Genomic DNA, 16,924 nt, shown 5'->3' with positions numbered 1-16,924 from the left:
CAGTGCATTGTAATAGCAGGTATGGGATGTCAGTCTGTCTCAGTATTGGTGATGTTAACTTGAATCACGTGGTGAGGATGGTGTTCACCAGATTTCTCCACTGTAAAGTCACTATTTTTCCAAAGGCCACATTTTTTTTTTTTCTTTTTGTCTTTTTTTACTGACTGGTAACGGGATCGCAACCCTCGGTGTCGCGCCCGTACCACGCTCAGCCGGAGAGCGGGAACCGGTCTCCACATGGGATCCGAACCCTCGGCGGGAGCGCCGCCACGCTCCCAAGCGGCGCACTCTCCAGTGCGCCACCGGGCCGGGCCCCAAAGGCCACATTTTAACTGGCATGAGTATAAGCAATAACACGGATCAACAAGATCTACCAAAGACTCCCTCATTTCCATAAAATCAACTTCTTTTCCCTCCTTACTTAAACCCTTTCAGAGTGTCTTAAAGACTAGGAGGAAGTTTGAGCCAGAAGGGACTTTAGATTTCAAATGGTTTCCTGTTTCCCAAGTGTGGGGTGCTTACTGCTAATGAAATACGACAATTTTTATGTGTTGCACATTTGTATTAGACTTATTACTTAGCAGCAATGTCCTGTGCTAGCCTGTCCTGAAAAATCTCAAATAGTTGCTAACACATAGTCTTTGGCAGACCATAGAATATAGCAACGAAATTGCTTTTTTCAAAAATTACATTTATTTTTATAAGTCACCTGCTCTTTATTGAAAATTATAAGAAATTTTCATTTACAGCAGTAAAAACAGTTTTCCTTTAAATCACATTTTAAAAAGTGAAGTAAGATAAATGAGTCAAGTTAGAGAAATTCTAAGAAAAAGGAAACTTTTAGGTATGGAGATAATGAAGGTGTAAGTCGATGTGGCCCATAATTGTGAAGATAACATAGAAATTACTTGGGATTGGGAAATTCCAATTTAGGCCAAATTCCTTGAAGGAAATTGACAAGCTGGCTAGCGGGCGCTTCCTCGTCCCAGGCCTCCTGATGGAAACTTGTCAGGCAAGGAACCCACGATGGCCAGATGTGTGAGGGCCTCACAAGTCTTAAACCAGGCTGCGAGCACAGGTGTGGGCTTCCTGGCACAGGCCCCCGACATCCCTGCCTGCCCACTCCTTGGACTTGCGACATGAGTCTCCACTGTCTCTTATTCTCAGTTCTCTCATCCTTGAGATGGGGGTGGCAATCGTGGAACGCAGCTCGTCCCTCTGTATGGACTATCTGAGTACAGGTGATAGACCGCTCGGCACAGTGTAGGGCACGGCATCAGGAAATGGAGGCCGTGACGTTGATGTCATTTTTCTTTTGTAGGGACAGGGCCAGGGCATGGAGACAAGTCTGGAATGGTAACCGGAAGCGGGATTTCCCTCCTGCCCCTTCTGAGAGGTCCCTCTTAGTGAGGACGCTAGACGCCCTGGCCACTGCACACCCCGGCCCCCGTGACAGCGCCCCCATGCGCCGCGCCGGTTCCCCCTGTCGCCCATGGTCGCCCGCGCATGCGCCTCGGCTGCCCGCGGATGTTTGGCCGTTTCCATGGCTACGAAGCCCGTCCGCGGGGGATCAGAGAGCGAGACAATGAAGCTCAGGAGCCTCCTGCTTAGGTATTACCCGCCAGGTACGGGCCGGGCCCCCTCTGCTCCCACGTGGGGTCCTGGACTCCCAGATCGGGAGGCTCTGGGGCGGAGGAGGGTGCAGGGCAGGGACCAGAGGGGCGGCAGGGCCTGAGCGGTGACTCCGTGGGACAGGAAGCCGGGCGCTTGCTCCTTCGGTTGCTGGACTCTGTTCCTCAAAACTGTTAAATGACTCTTTTAGGAAGTCTTCATACTTTCCAACTGCTGAGTGACAATGCTTTCAGGTTACTTAGAAAGGAGGCAGGTTGGGGCTGGAGGTTGATGATGTCTTGGGATATTGCTTTCTGGAAGGAAAGGCAATAGTGAGGACCGCATTGCTTTTTATTATAAACGCACAGGAATGATCAAGTCAATGTGTGTAGAGTATGAAATGAAAAATGCATACTCAATAAATCATACTGCGTTAGTGACTATATTCCATTGTGTATAAAGCAGTCGACACATTTATCGAGGGCCTAAATGCTTTGTTGCTCCATGCCATAGATTTTAAAAAGTTGGTGGTGCTTTACTCCAGTGAGCTAAGAAATTATAAAATAAACCCATAAAATGCTGTGGTTTTATGGTAGTATATCCTTACCTATTCCTCTTGTTTTTTTTTTTTTTTTTTTTTCTGAGTGATTTAAACACAATAAATAAATTTGCATAGCAGTTAATGGTCACATTTTTTAAAAATTTAATTCACATATTCATGGAAAGTCAGTATTTTACAGGGGGTTTGAAATATACATTGTATATAGCTCTCTTTTTTGTCTATTTTATTTTATTTTAACTTCTCAATATACATTGCAATTGATTTTCATGATGCTTTACCCATTACTCTTCCTGTCCCTCTCTCCCCTTCCCCCGCTGCATCAATCTGTTCACTTAACAAGTTCAAGTAATTGTTGTGATTGTTGTGTCTTCTTCCACTGCAACCCTTTATTTGTTTGTATATTTATTTATTTATTTATTTTTAGCTCCCACAAATAAATGAGAACATGTGGTATTTCTCTTTCTGTGCCTGATGTGTTTCAGTTAATATAATTTTCTCTAAGTTCATCCATGCTGTTGAGAATGGTAGTATTTCATTCCTTTTTATAGCAGAATAGTATTCCATTGTAATCTTAAAACGTAATGAGTTGTCAGAGAAGCTCTACTTTTCAGAAGCTTAATATTTTTAACTGGCTTGAGAAATCAGAAGTATTTCTGACTATGTAAAATGTTTCTTTAATCCAATGGTTTCAAAATATGGTCTCTGGGGCCAGCCAGGTGGCACACCCGGTTGAGTGCGGTGCTTGGGAGTGCGGCGGCACTCCCGCTGAGGGTTCGGATCCCATATAGAGACCGGTCTGCTCACTGGTTGAGCACGGTGCGGGCGTGACACCAAGGGTTGCGATCCCGTTATCGGTCATGAAAAAAGACAAAAAAAAAATATGGTCTCTGAATGGCATCAGTATCATCTGAGAATTTTCTAGAAATGAATACTATCAGGACTTTCCATCCTGATGTGGGATGTGCTGGCAAACCAGATTTCTGAAAATAAAAGACTTAACTTATAGCATTTGCTGGTTTTCATGATGTAAATACTCCCAACATGGTGGCTGATTTCAAGCTACCAGTCTTACTTCCTCCAATATGACGTTGGGAAGGAATGCATAACCAGAGTGTACAAACTGTTAAGAGATGGCTTCAACACCTAAGTGTCCCAGACCTACTGAGTCAGAAACAATGGGAGCGAGGTCCACAACTCTGTTTTAACAAACGGTCTAGCTGATTCTGATGCATCCTAAAGTTTGAGAACCTCTGCCTTGTTTGTCCAACATTCACTCTCCAGGTGATGTCATTTACTCATAGGGCTTTATTTACTTCTGCATACCAATGACCAATAACTTAATAACCAGCCCAGGTGGATATGCTTCACCCACACTTTGACAGTCCATAGACACTTCAGACACCACATGTAAACAGAGTGACTCCCCTGTAAACTCGTGTTCCAGGGTTCCCATATTGGTAAATGCCACTCACCTTTCTAGCTTCTCCTGCCAGAAACTGGCACTTATCCTTTTCATGTCCCCTCTCTTCAACCTAACAGTCATTTAGTCTCCAAGAAGACGCATGGATAAAACTCTTGCTCTATCACTCCCTAATGTGTGACCCTGGGCAAGTTCATGAGCTCCTCTAACACTCAATTTTCTCACTTTGACTTTGTTTTTCATGATGCCTAGACCTAACTGCTCCTCTCTGTCTCCATATTCAACTTCATTCAAGCCACCACAACCTTCTACCTGAAGCACTGAAAAAGTCTTCTAACTTGTCTACCGACACTACTCTTATTCTACTCTATTCCACTATTCTCCATGCAGTAAATTAAAGGAGAAAAAGAAAAAAAAAAAGGAGCAATCTCTGTGTTGTTTCTCATTATGCTCTAGCTGGTGAGCACCTCTGAAAGATAATCGGTGGTTGGAATATGTGTATGTTGGGGTGGAGGGTGGTGGTTAAGATGGAGCAGAAGATGGGGTAAAAGGTTATGGTGTTATGTCCAGCAGAGGAGAGAGAGCTTGTTTGTAGGAAGTCCTGAGGTAAGGAAGAGCTTCCTTTACTTCTCAGCAATTAAATCCTGATTCTAATGAAGCTCACCATTATCCCAGACTAGTGGAGTTCAAAAAATATTTGTTCAATATCATGTTTAGCATAGAAAAATGTAATTGTATAAAAATTGATATCAGAAAAATATTTATGTTATTCATTATATATTATAATATGTAATACATGAAACATGAAACCACAGTTATGCTGTTTTACATTTAACACAGTTGTTTTAATACGTTGTAAAGTAATTTAGGAATATTTCTCGTTCAATTTCAAAAATAAACATTTTAAAAACTTACCTTACTTTGCATATTTCTTTTTTTAGGCCATTTGAGGCATAGAAATATATTACACATACAATCTTTGGGATATGAAAAAGTTAATTTCTGTTAAAGAGAATACACAAACATAAAATGTCAATTAATTTAATTAAATTTGAATCCAAATTTACTTACATATTTGCCTAATGGGATGAAACCCTTTTTAGATATGCCTTAATATCAGAAAAAGTCTACAGAACTCATAATACTTAATGACTTCAGTACTGAGTAATAAAAAAGGTAATTTGTGTGTGTGTGTGTGTGTGCATGCAACACACATATATGAATGCATGTATATTGGTATATGTATACACACAGGTGTTTATATATGTATATACATATATACACATATTATTACTAGAAAATTAGGAAAATAAAAACTGTGTTTGTGGCTTCCCTGTTTTGACAGCTAGAAATACTGCTAACAAAATCATCGGAAGGTATGTACTTGATTCTGAAAAAAGTCAGATTGAAGTTCTAAGGCCTCAAAATGCTGGAGCAATGAGCATGCTCGCCACATAAAAGTTCACTTTTTCTATTAATCTGAAAGATGGTAAAATACAGCATCATCATTTCCCCTTGACTTGACCTTGTTTTGATGGTGCATACCTAGTCCATAACTCAGTTCTAGGCAGCTGCCCTTCTCTTTTTGCTCCTTGAAAATGTTTTGAGGAATCTCTACATTGGAAAGAAGACTTCTCAGAAATAATTACCTACTTGCCACCTAAGGATTCTCTAAAAATTTGAAAGAAGCCTGCATGACTCCCATTTGAAAGGCATTTATTATGCGTTTCCAATCGCTTACTAGATTAGACAAGCTGCAATATTTATAAATGACAGCTCCAGACCCATGCATTATTTATTTATTTATTTATTGGTTATGAATATTCATGAGATACAGAGCTGATTGTCACCCCTCGTGCCCAAGATGTGAAGGCCAGATTCATACTGGCACCATGCCCATTCCCACAAATTGCATTTATACCCCTTGTCCCCACCCAATTATCCCCAACTTCTCTCCTCTATCCCCTCCCCCTTTTCTCCCCACTCCACTTTGTATCCCAAGGTATGTTCTCTCACTCTGCAAGTCCAATGCACTACTGTGGTCTTTCTTTCCTTCCTTCCTTTCTCTCTTAGCTCCCACATATGAGTGAGTAGATGCGGTATTTATCCCTTTGAGCTTTGCTTATTTCACTCAACATAAGTTTCTCCAGGCTCATCCATGATGGTGCAAATGAAAGTATTTCATTCTTTTTTTATGGCAGAGTAGTATTCCATGGTGTATATATACCACAGTTTCCTTATCCAGGCATCCATTGATGGACATTTAGGTTGGTTCCTTGTCTTGGCTATTGTAAACAGAGCTGTGACGAACATGGGAATGCAGGTATCCCTTCAATATAATTATTTCCATTGCTCTGGGTATATACCCGGAAGTGGGATTGCTGGATCGTATGGAGGATCTATCTGTAGTTGTTTGAGAAACCTCCATACTGTTTTCCATAGTGATTGTACTAACTTACAGTCCCAGTAACTTACAGTGCAGGAGCGTTCCCTTCTTTCCACTTACTCGCCAGCATTTGTTATTCACCATCTTTTTGATTACAGCCAGTCTAACTGGGGTGAGGAGGTATCTCAATGTGGTTTTAATTTGCATTTCCCTGATGACTAGTGATGTTGANAATTAAAGATTGCAAACAGTTTCCCATCGTGCTTAGAATAAAATCCATAGTCGGCCCCTTTCGCTTCGCTGACCTCACCACTTCCTACCTCTCCCACCAGCAACTCTGCTCTTTTCTTGCACCGGCCATATATGTTCCTTGCACCGGCCATATATGTTTCCACCTTGGTCTCCGTAGTTGCTCTTCTTTCTGCCTGGAATAATCTTTTCCTGGACATTTGCATAGCTAGTGCCCCCACGTTTTTTAACTCCTTCCTCAAAAGTGTGTAAAGTGAAGCCTCAGATGACATCCTTTTCTGGAATTTCCATCTTCCCAAGACATTTTAGAATCCCCTTCACTGATTTGTCTTTTCTCCTTAGGACTATCTCAAACCAACACACCATAATTTCACTCATTTATCTCACTTAGTGTTCCTCACCAGAATAAAAGTTCTATGAAGGCAGGGACTTTGTCTATTTTGTTAACTACTAAATCTCTAGCCTCTAGAGCAGAGCCTCTAGTGAGAGCAGGCACTCACATATTGTTGAATAAACGAGTTTAATAAGATGATGTGTGTTTAGTAGAATGCCTTGAACTCTTCCTGAAATGTGCAAGAGCCAGAAAAGTGATCTTTGATGTTTGTTCCAGCCTTAAAAGTCTGGAGTTCTAATTGCTATTTTAGATTTAAGTAAGGCTTTAGACTCATGTTTGTGACTATTGCCTTAATGATTATATTATAATGAGCTCGTATTACTTAGCATGTTTAGACATTTAATTTCTGAATTCCAATCTTTGGTGAGCCATATTATATACAAGTTCCAATGTACTACTGAAGAGCGGGTGGGTGTTTCAATAACATTATCAAGTAGGAAAAAGTCACTCACCACTGAATCATTCCCATGATACCTTTATCCTTTCTGTGTATGCAGCAATTTTTTTCACCTCTGAATCCTCCCACCTTCTTGTGAATAACATATAGGTCAGGAGCATTCTCTTTCTGGCATCCATCGAATTATCCCTCTATCTAAATTCCTGAGGATTAAATGTACAAAGCAGCAATATGCTAACCAAACATAGGACATTCCCTTTTAATCTTGATCACAGTCATTAATTCATAAGCTCTTTGTTTTGTGAAGAGTAGGTGTTGACTACGTGCTTTTCTATTGACTCAATTATGACAATCTTTGTTTTTTATTTATTGTTGTGAAGTCTCTAGTTCTTTCACCAGAAGAAGGAACTAAATAAACATTAATTAAACTGGTTAATACTCTGAGCACTTTAAAGATTTCTATTAATTGAATATGATCTGAATAAAGAATACTTTAGCCTTTTAATATACTGAAGAATTTTATGGACAGAGGCTTTTCCTTTAGTTTTCTGGGAATTATGTCTATTGTGTAACAGTTCACGATCAAAGGAAGATTAAGATCACTATGATACATGAGTCTAAAACAATCACTGAAGAAAAACATGCATTTGTGGCAGTATCTTTGTCTATTTTCTGTTATTCTTCACAGCACATGTCATAGCTTTCTGCTCTTAATGGAGCTCAGTAATCACAGGAAGGATGAATGTACTGCCTTGATATTTTGTCACAGTGAAGGAGTCAAATGTACGTTTCAGATTTTGCACCTTATTTTCAAGATCCATTTGTATAGCAACCCAACTAATGTTTAGTAGTTGGTTTAGAGACTTTGAACATCTTTCATTTTATTAGAAACAAGATAGTAGCAAATAGAGAAAGCAGACTTTTGTTAATTTGTTTGCTAAAAAATTTTAGATGCATTTCCTTAGGATATTAGATTAGGCTGTGTGGGCTGTCAAGTGCTGATTCTTTCCCACCTTTCTCTGAGTTACACATTATTATATTACTTATTGTTTATGTCATTTATTACCTCGAATATTTATTTCCTCAATAATAAATGGTACATAGTGAGTTCCCTTATATGTAATGCAAAAACCCTAAAATTACCTAACAGGAAAGAAACCATTCTTGATAATGACATCTGGCATTGATATAGACTTTGTATGTTACAAAGTAGTTTTTGGATAACGTCGTGGGGGTCTTGATCTTTGAGACTTTATATTCTAATAATGTTTATCCTTATCATTTTTTTTCCTTTTTCTCCATTTTCTTATTTTTCTCTTACTTTTTTGATTATAAAATATTTACTCAAAGCCAAATCATGAAATAGACATCAAAGAATAGCTAAGATCACCCTTATCCCTCTGAAGGTGTGATGACCCCTGGAAAGAAGCCACCTAACATAACATGTTCACCAGCAGTATGTGAGAATGTCTGTTTCTTCAAGCTTGCTAATGTCGAGGATTGTATTAGTCTGTTTCTGTTGCTTATAACAAAATACCTGGAACTGGGTAATTTAGAAAGAAAACGGAATTTATTGCTTACAGTTTCTGAGGCTGGGAAATCTAAAGTCCAAGGAACACATCTGGGGGTGGTGATAAGGACCCAAAGGTCTCACATTGGAAGATGGTGGAAGCAGAGAGAGCAAGAGAGACAAACTCTTCTCTCTCTTCTTTTAAAGCTCTCAGAACCATGCCTATGACCACCATTTTTAATCCATTCACTAATGCACAGTCCTAGAATACAATCACCTCTTCAAGGCTCCCCCTTTCAATTATCATCACAGGAGTTTCCACCCTCAATAGGTACAATGGAAATCAATATATGAAATTTGGGGGACATAATTCAATCAACCAACAGCAAGGATTATCAGTATTTGTAATCTTTGCTAAACTAATGAGTAAAATTATATGTTATTTTATTTTATGTTTTTCTTATTAATGAAGTTGGAACATTTTTATTTTGGTGTATTTATTATAATTGTCCTTCTTTGTTTACAAATTGACTGTTCATGCTTTTGTCCATTTTTCATTTTTAAAGTAATTTTTAGAGGTCTTTATATTGGGTTCTTTAAGCTTTATGTTTATAGTTGAAACTTTTTTGGTGATTATCATTTGCTTTTAATTTTGTGGTGTCTTTTACTATGTAGAAACTTACATTTGGTTTTAGACAAATATGTCAATGTTTTATTTTAGACAAATATGTCAACGTTTCCTTTTTTAGCTGTTGAGTTTCACATCATGATTAAAAAGCTGTTTGCAGACAGGAAGATAGAAATATGTTCAATTGTTTAGACTATTTTATATTGTATTTTCAATATTAAAATCTCCAATTAACCTCAAGTATGTATTTGTAGATTGTGTGTGGTAAAAATCTATTTTATTAATTTTTTCCAAAAATCCAACTGATTATTACATTATTATTTATTGAACAATGCATTCTTTCCCCGTTAATTTCACGTATTACCTTCACCTTATTTTGAAATTTCTTTTTTTAATTTATTTTTATTTTATAATTGATTATGAATATTCATGAGACACAAAGCTGATTGTCACCCCTCGTGCCCCAAATGTGAAGGCCAGATCCATCCTGGCAGCATGCCCATTATCACAAATTGTGATTGTACCCTGTGTCCCCCACCCAATTATCCCCAGCCTCGCTCCCCTCCTCCATTTCCCCTCGACTCCACTTTGTATCCCAAGGTATGTTCTCTCACTCTGCAAGTCCAATGCACTACTGTGGTCTTTCTTTCCTTCCTTCCTTTCTCTCTTAGCTCCCACATATGAGTGAGTAGATGCGGTATTTATCCCTTTGAGCTTTGCTTATTTCACTCAACATAAGTTTCTCCAGGCTCATCCATGATGGTGCAAATGAAAGTATTTCATTCTTTTTTTATGGCAGAGTAGTATTCCATGGTGTATATATANCCAACAGCAAGGATTATCAGTATTTGTAATCTTTGCTAAACTAATGAGTAAAATTATATGTCATTTTATTTTATGTTTTTCTTATTAATGAAGTTGGAACATTTTTATTTTGGTGTATTTATTATAATTGTCCATCTTTGTTTACAAATTGACTGTTCATGCTTTTGTCCATTTTTCATTTTTAAAGTAATTTTTAGAGGTCTTTATATTGGGTTCTTTAAGCTTTATGTTTATAGTTGAAACTTTTTTGGTGATTATCATTTGCTTTTAATTTTGTGGTGTCTTTTACTATGTAGAAACTTACATTTGGTTTTAGACAAATATGTCAATGTTTTCTTTTTTAGCTGTTGAGTTTCACATCATGATTAAAAAGCTGTTTGCAGACAGGAAGATACAAATATGTTCAATTGTTTAGACTATTTTATGTTGTATTTTCAATATTAAAATCTCCAATTAATCTCAAGTATGTATTTGTACATTGTGTGTGGTAAAAATCTATTTTATTAATTTTTTCCAAAAATCCAACTGATTATTACATTATTATTTATTGAACAATGCATTTTTCCCCATTAATTTCACATATTACCTTCACCTTATTTTGAAATTTCTTTTTTAAATTTATTTTTATTTTATAATTGATTATGAATATTCATGAGATACAAAGCTGATTGTCACCCCTCGTGCCCCAAATGTGAAGGCCAGATCCATACTGGCAGCATGCCCATTATCACAAATTGTGATTGTACCCTGTGTCCCCCACTCAATTATCCCCAGCCTCGCTCCCCTCCTCCATTTCCCCTCAACTCCACTTTGTATCCCAAGGTATGTTCTCTCGCTCTGCAAGTCCAATGCACTACTGTGGTCTTTCTTTCCTTCCTTCCTTTCTCTCTTAGCTCCCACATATGAGTGAGCACATGCGGTATTTATCCCTTTGAGCTTTGCTTATTTCACTCAACATAAGTTTCTCCAGGCTCATCCATGTTGTTGCAAATGAAAGTATTTCATTCTTTTTTTATGGCAGAGTAGTATTCCATGGTGTATATATACCACAGTTTCCTTATCCAGGCATCCATTGATGGACATTTAGGTTGGTTCCTTGTCTTGGCTATTGTAAACAGAGCTGTGACGAACATGGGAATGCAGGTATCCCTTCAATATAATTATTTCCATTGCTCTGGGTATATACCCGGAAGTGGGATTGCTGGATCGTATGGAGGATCTATCTGTAGTTGTTTGAGAAACCTCCATACTGTTTTCCATAGTGATTGTACTAACTTACAGTCCCAGTAACTTACAGTGCAGGAGCGTTCCCTTCTTTCCACTTACTCGCCAGCATTTGTTATTCACCATCTTTTTGATTACAGCCAGTCTAACTGGGGTGAGGAGGTATCTCAATGTGGTTTTAATTTGCATTTCCCTGATGACTAGTGATGTTGAACATTTTTTCATGTACCTGTTGGTCATTTGTATGTCTTCCTTTGAAAAATGTCTATTCAGCTCCTTTGCCCATTTTTTAATTGGGTTATTTGTTTTTTTACTGTGTAATTGCTTGAGTTCCTTATATATTATGGTTATTAATCCCTTGTTGGATGCATAGTTAGCAAAATTTTTTTCCCACTCTGTAGGTTGTCGTTTTACTCTGTTGATTGTTTCCTTTGCTATGCAGAAGCTTTTTAGTTTGATACAGTCACATTTGTTTATTTTTTCTTTTCTTGCTTGTGCTTTTGGGCTCATGTTCATAAAGTCTGTTCCCAGACCTAGTTCCTGAAGTGTTTCACCTATATTTTCCCTCAGTAATTTTACAGTTTCAGGTCTTATACTTAAGTCTTTAATCCATTTTGAGTTGATTGTAGTATATGGTGAGAGGTGTATATCTAGTTTCATTCTTCTGCATATGGATATCCAATTTTCCCAGCACCACTTACTGAAGAGGTAGTCTTTTCCCCAGTGTAGATTTTTGTTGCCTTTGTCCAATATCAAATGCCTATAAGCCTGAGGGGTGATTTCTGGGTTCTCAATTCTGCTCCACTTGTCTGAGTATCTATTTTTATGCCAGTACCATGCTGTTTTGGTTACAGTAGCTTTGTAGTATAATTTGAAGTCAGGTAGTGTTATGCCTCTGGCTTTATTTTTTTTGCTCAGGATTGCTTTGGTTATTTGGGGTCTTTTGTTATGACATATAAAAGTTAAGATTGTTTTTTCCATTTCTGTGAACAATGTCATTGGTATTTTGATGGGAATTGCATTGAATCTGTAGATTGCTTTGGGTAGTATAAACATTTTCATAATGTTAATTCTTCCAATTGAAGAGCATGGAATATCTTTCCATCTTTTCATATCATCTTTAATTTCTTTCAGTAGTGGTTTGTAGTTCTCATTGTAGAGATCTTTCACCTCCTTAGTTAAATTGATCCCTAGGTATTTTATTTTTTTCATGACAATTGTAAATGGGCTTACTTTCTTTATTTCTCTTTCTGTTAGTTCATTATTTGAGTATATAAATGCAACTGATTTGGGTGCATTTATTTTGTATCCTGCAATGTTGCTGAAGTTATTAACCAGCTCTAGGAGTTTTTTGATAGTCTTTAGGTTTTTCTATATACAGTATTATGTCATCTGCAAATAGAGACAGTTTGACTGCATCTTTTCCAATCTGGATTCCCATTATTTCTTTCTCCTGCCTGATTTCTCTGGCTAGTACCTCCAGTACTATGTTAAATAGAAGTGGTGAGAGTGGGCATCTTTGTCTTGTTCCTGTTCTTAAAGGAAAAGCCCTCAGTTTTTCCCCATTCAGAATGATACTGGCAGTGGGGCTTGTCATAGATGGCTTTTACTGTGTTGAGATACTTTTCTTCTATACTTAATTTGTTGAGAGTCTTTATCATGAAGGGATGTTGAATTTTGTCAAATGCTTTTTAAGCATCTGCTGAGATAATCATATGGTCTTTGTCCTTGAGTTTGTCAATGTGATGTATCACATTTATTGACTTTCATATGTTAAACCATCCCTGGGATGAATCTCACATGATCATGTTGTATAATTTTTTTTAATGTGTTGCTGTATTGTAATTGCTAATATTTTGTTGAGGATTTTTCCATGTATGTTCATCAAGGATATTGCCCTGTAATTTTCTTTTTTTGTTGTGTCATTATCTGGTTTTGGTATCAGAATTATGTTGGTCTCATAGAATGAGTTTAGGAGAGTAGCTTCTGTTTCAATTTTTTGGGATAGTTTCAGGAGAATTGGTATTAACTCCTCTTTAAATGATTGATAGAATTCAACTGTGAAGCAATCTGGGACTGGACTTTGTTTGAAGATTGCTGATTACCACTTCAGTCTTGTTTCTTGTTATTGGTCTGTTCAGGGTTTCTATCTCTTCTTGGTTCAGTTTAGGTAGTTTGTATGTGCCTAGAAACTTATCCATATCTTCCAGATTTTAAATATTTGTTGTCATACAGTTGTTTATAATAGTCTCTAGTGATTTTTTGTATTTCCATGGTATTGGTTGTAATGTCTCCCTTTCATTTCTGTTTTTTATTATTTGGGTCTTCTCTCTTCTTTTTGTTAACCTAGCTAATGGTTTCTCTATTTTATCCTAACAAAAACCAACTTTTTGTTTCATTGATCTTTTCTATTGTTTTTTGGGTCTCTATTTCATTTATTTCTACTCTGATCTTAATTATTTTTTTCCATCTACTACCTTTAGGTTTGGATTGTTGTTGTTTTTCAAGTTCTATGAGGCATAGTGTTAGGTCATTTGTTTGAAGTCATTCCATTCTTTTGATTTAAGTATTTATTGCAATAACTTTTTCTCTTAGTACTGCTTTTGCAGTATCCCACAGGTTTTGGTATGATGTTTCTTTATTTTCATTAGTTTCAAGAAATTTTTTGATTTCCTGTTTAATTTCTTCTTGGACCCATAGGTCATTCAAGAGCCTATTGTTTAGATTCTATGTATTTGTATAGTTTCCAGCATTTTGTTTGTTATTAATTTCCAGTTTTAGTACATTGCGGTCTGAAAAGATACTTGGAATGATTTCAGTTTTTAAAAATTTGCTGAGACTGGATTTGTGACCCAATATGTGGTCTATCATGGAGAATGTTCCATGAACTGATGTGAAGTAAGCATATTCTTTAGTTGTTGGGTGAAATGTTCTGTATATATCTGCCAGCTCCAGTTGGTCTAAGACGTAGATTAAATCTTGTGTCTCTTTGTTGATTTGTTGCCTGGAATGTCTGCCCCATACTGAGAGAAGGGTGTTCATATCACCCATGATTAACATATTAGGGCCTATTTCTTTCTTTATGTCTAAGAGTGTTTGCTTTATATATCTGGGTGCCCCAGTACTGGGTGCATATATATTTATGATTGCTATGCCTTCTAGCTGGATAGATCCTTTTATCATTACATGGTGGCCTTCTTTGTCTCTTTTTATGTTTTTTTTGCTTAAAGTCTATTTAATCAGATATAAGAATAGCAACTCCTGCTTGTTTTTGGTTTCCACTTGCATGGTATATCTTTTTCCATCTCTTCACTTTTAGTCTGTGTGTATCTCTACAGATGAGGTGGGTCTCTTGAAGACAATATATACTTGGGTCTAGCTTTTTAATCCAATCGTTCAGTCTGTGTCTTTTGAATGGGGAGATTAATCCATTCACATTTAGGGTAGTTATTGACAAGTATTGTTTAATTCCTGTCATTTAGTTGCTTTTTGTTTACATGATTTAAATATCTTTTGACCATTACTTCCCCTTTTATTTCTCTTTTTCAGTGTTAGTTGGATATTTGAATTGGCATAATTTAGCTTCTTTCTCTTTCTTGCTGGCATTTTTTTTTTAATGGTGGGTTTTGGTCTTTGTTGCATATTTGTGGTAGTGGTCATCATTATTCAGATTCTAGATGAATGACTCCCTTGAGAAATTCTTGCAGGGCTGGTTGTATGGTGGTGAACTCCCACAATTTTTGTTTGTTTGGGAAATACACTATTTCTTCCTCATTTCTGAAGGAGAGCCTTGCTGGGTAAAGAACTCTTGGCTGGCAATATTTTTTTTTGGTATTTTGAATATATCATTCCAATTTTTTCTGGTTTATAGGGTTTTGGTTGAGAAGTCTGCTGCTAGTCTGATGGGGGCTCCCCTATAGGTGACTTGATGCTTTTCTCTTGCTCCTTTTAGAATTCTTTCTTTGTCTTTGAGCTTTGCAAATTTAGCTATAATGTGTCTTTGGGAGGATTTTTTTTTTTTTGGATTGAATCTGTTTGGGGACCTATGAGTTTCCTGGATCTGAATGTCTGTATCTCTCGCTACACCTGGCAAGTTTTCTGTTACTATTTCCTTGAATAGGTTTCTAGTAACTTTTCCTTTCTCCTCCCCTTCTGGAATACCCACAATTAAGATGTGAGAGTGCTTGAGGTTTTCTGCTATCTCTCTTAGATTTTCCTCATTATTTTAAATTCTTTTTTCCTTTCGTTGTCTGCCTGGGTAATTTCAAAAAGACCATCTTTGAGACCTGAAATTCTTTCTTCTGCTTACTCTACCCTACCATTCAAGATCTCTGTTGTGTTTTTTATTTCATTGAGTGAATCTTTTGTTTCTAGGAGTTCTGCTACTCTCTTCTTTAAGGTACTAATCTCTTTGTAAATTTCCTTTTTCATATTCTGGATATTTTTTCTTGTTTTATTTTGTTCTCTAATTGAATCTTCTTTTATTTCTTCTAGTTTTCTTAAGATCATTGCTCAAATTCTTTTTTAGACAGTTCAATGATTCCCTGTTCCATGGAGTCTGAAATTTGGGTATTACCATATTCCTTTGGTGGTGTCATATCTTCTTGTTTATTTGTAGTTCTAGTATTTTTTCATTGATGTTTGGTCATTTGGTAGAGAGTTTGCTTTTTCTATACCCTGAGGTTAGCTATGAGGATAAAGATTTCTTCCTCTATTTGCAGGCTTTACTGGTGACTTGTCCTATTTCAGTGTGGTCGAGTGAGCAGTAGGTTACCTGTAGAGTGGCACTAGCTGCTACTGTGGTGGCAAATTGTCCATGCTTCATAGTAAGTGTGGTAGCAGCTATATTACACTGGCTTGGGTACAATTCCACAATCTGTGGTCATAGAATAGTCTCCCAGCACCATGCAGGTCTCAGCTGGCCTGGGCAGAGCCTGCCGTGGCTGCTGGTGCTTCCTTCCAGTTCCAAGGCAGGAGGGGTCGCCTGTGCTATGTGGGTCTCCTCAGCTCACCTCAGTGGGGCCTTCCATGGCTGCTGCTGGCACCTCCCTCCAGGTTCTTATTTTGAAATTTCTTTGCATAGATATTTTATTATACTGATTTAATTTTGTATCAGAACTATACTTTATTGTTTTGTAGTTCATTATAATTTCTGGTAGAGTAAGTTTTCACATTCCAAAAATAAAATCATTTTAATTACATTATCTGTATAGATTAATTTGATATCTTATAATGATGAGTTTTCTATCCAGACATGTGTCTTGTGATTTATCACAGTATTCTTTAATATCTAATAGTAAGCTAGGTCTGGCACACTTCTTGTTAATTTTATATTTAAGTATTTTATATTTAAGTATTCAGTGATTTCTTTTATAATTGTAAATGTATCCATTAATTTTATATTTAAGTATTCAGTGATTTCTTTTATAATTGTAAATGTGTCCATTAATTGTGTCTTCACTTGTCAATGTATTTATTTCTTATCTATTTCCAGTCTCGGATTTTTGTATTCTATTTGTCTTTGTAAGCCCCTTAAATTCTTTCTAGAACATGTGGCACATAAGTAGGTTTTAAAAAAGATTTTAACAATGCTGTATGTCATATTTTGCTGACAAGTTTAATGTAGCACAAGTAGCTTTTTTTCACTCTAAGGAAATAAGAATAGAATTTGCAGTGGTTGGCTCTTCATAGATCCTTTCTTTTTTCTTTTTTTTTTTT

At 36.9% G+C, this 16,924-nt stretch overlaps 1 protein-coding gene across 1 annotated transcript in view; it reads left to right on the top strand.

Annotated features, from left to right (window-relative positions):
• Window positions 1-1,512: 1,512 nt before the first annotated feature.
• Window positions 1,513-16,924, top strand: part of DAW1 (dynein assembly factor with WDR repeat domains 1) — a gene marked incomplete at its 3' end in the record, with an annotated part of 51,335 nt that continues 35,923 nt past the window's right edge. The window contains exon 1 of the mRNA XM_008591105.1: window positions 1,513-1,625. Within this exon, the coding sequence (XP_008589327.1) occupies window positions 1,544-1,625 (82 nt within the window). The remainder of the gene's footprint in view (window positions 1,626-16,924) is intronic.

This window comes from Galeopterus variegatus, unplaced genomic scaffold (genome assembly GCF_000696425.1).
Source record: "Galeopterus variegatus unplaced genomic scaffold, G_variegatus-3.0.2 Scaffold6642, whole genome shotgun sequence".
Classification (NCBI taxonomy): Eukaryota; Metazoa; Chordata; class Mammalia; order Dermoptera; family Cynocephalidae; genus Galeopterus; species Galeopterus variegatus.
The sequence above is the reverse complement of the archived record's forward strand: the minus strand, read 5'-3'. Positions and strand labels throughout refer to the sequence as shown.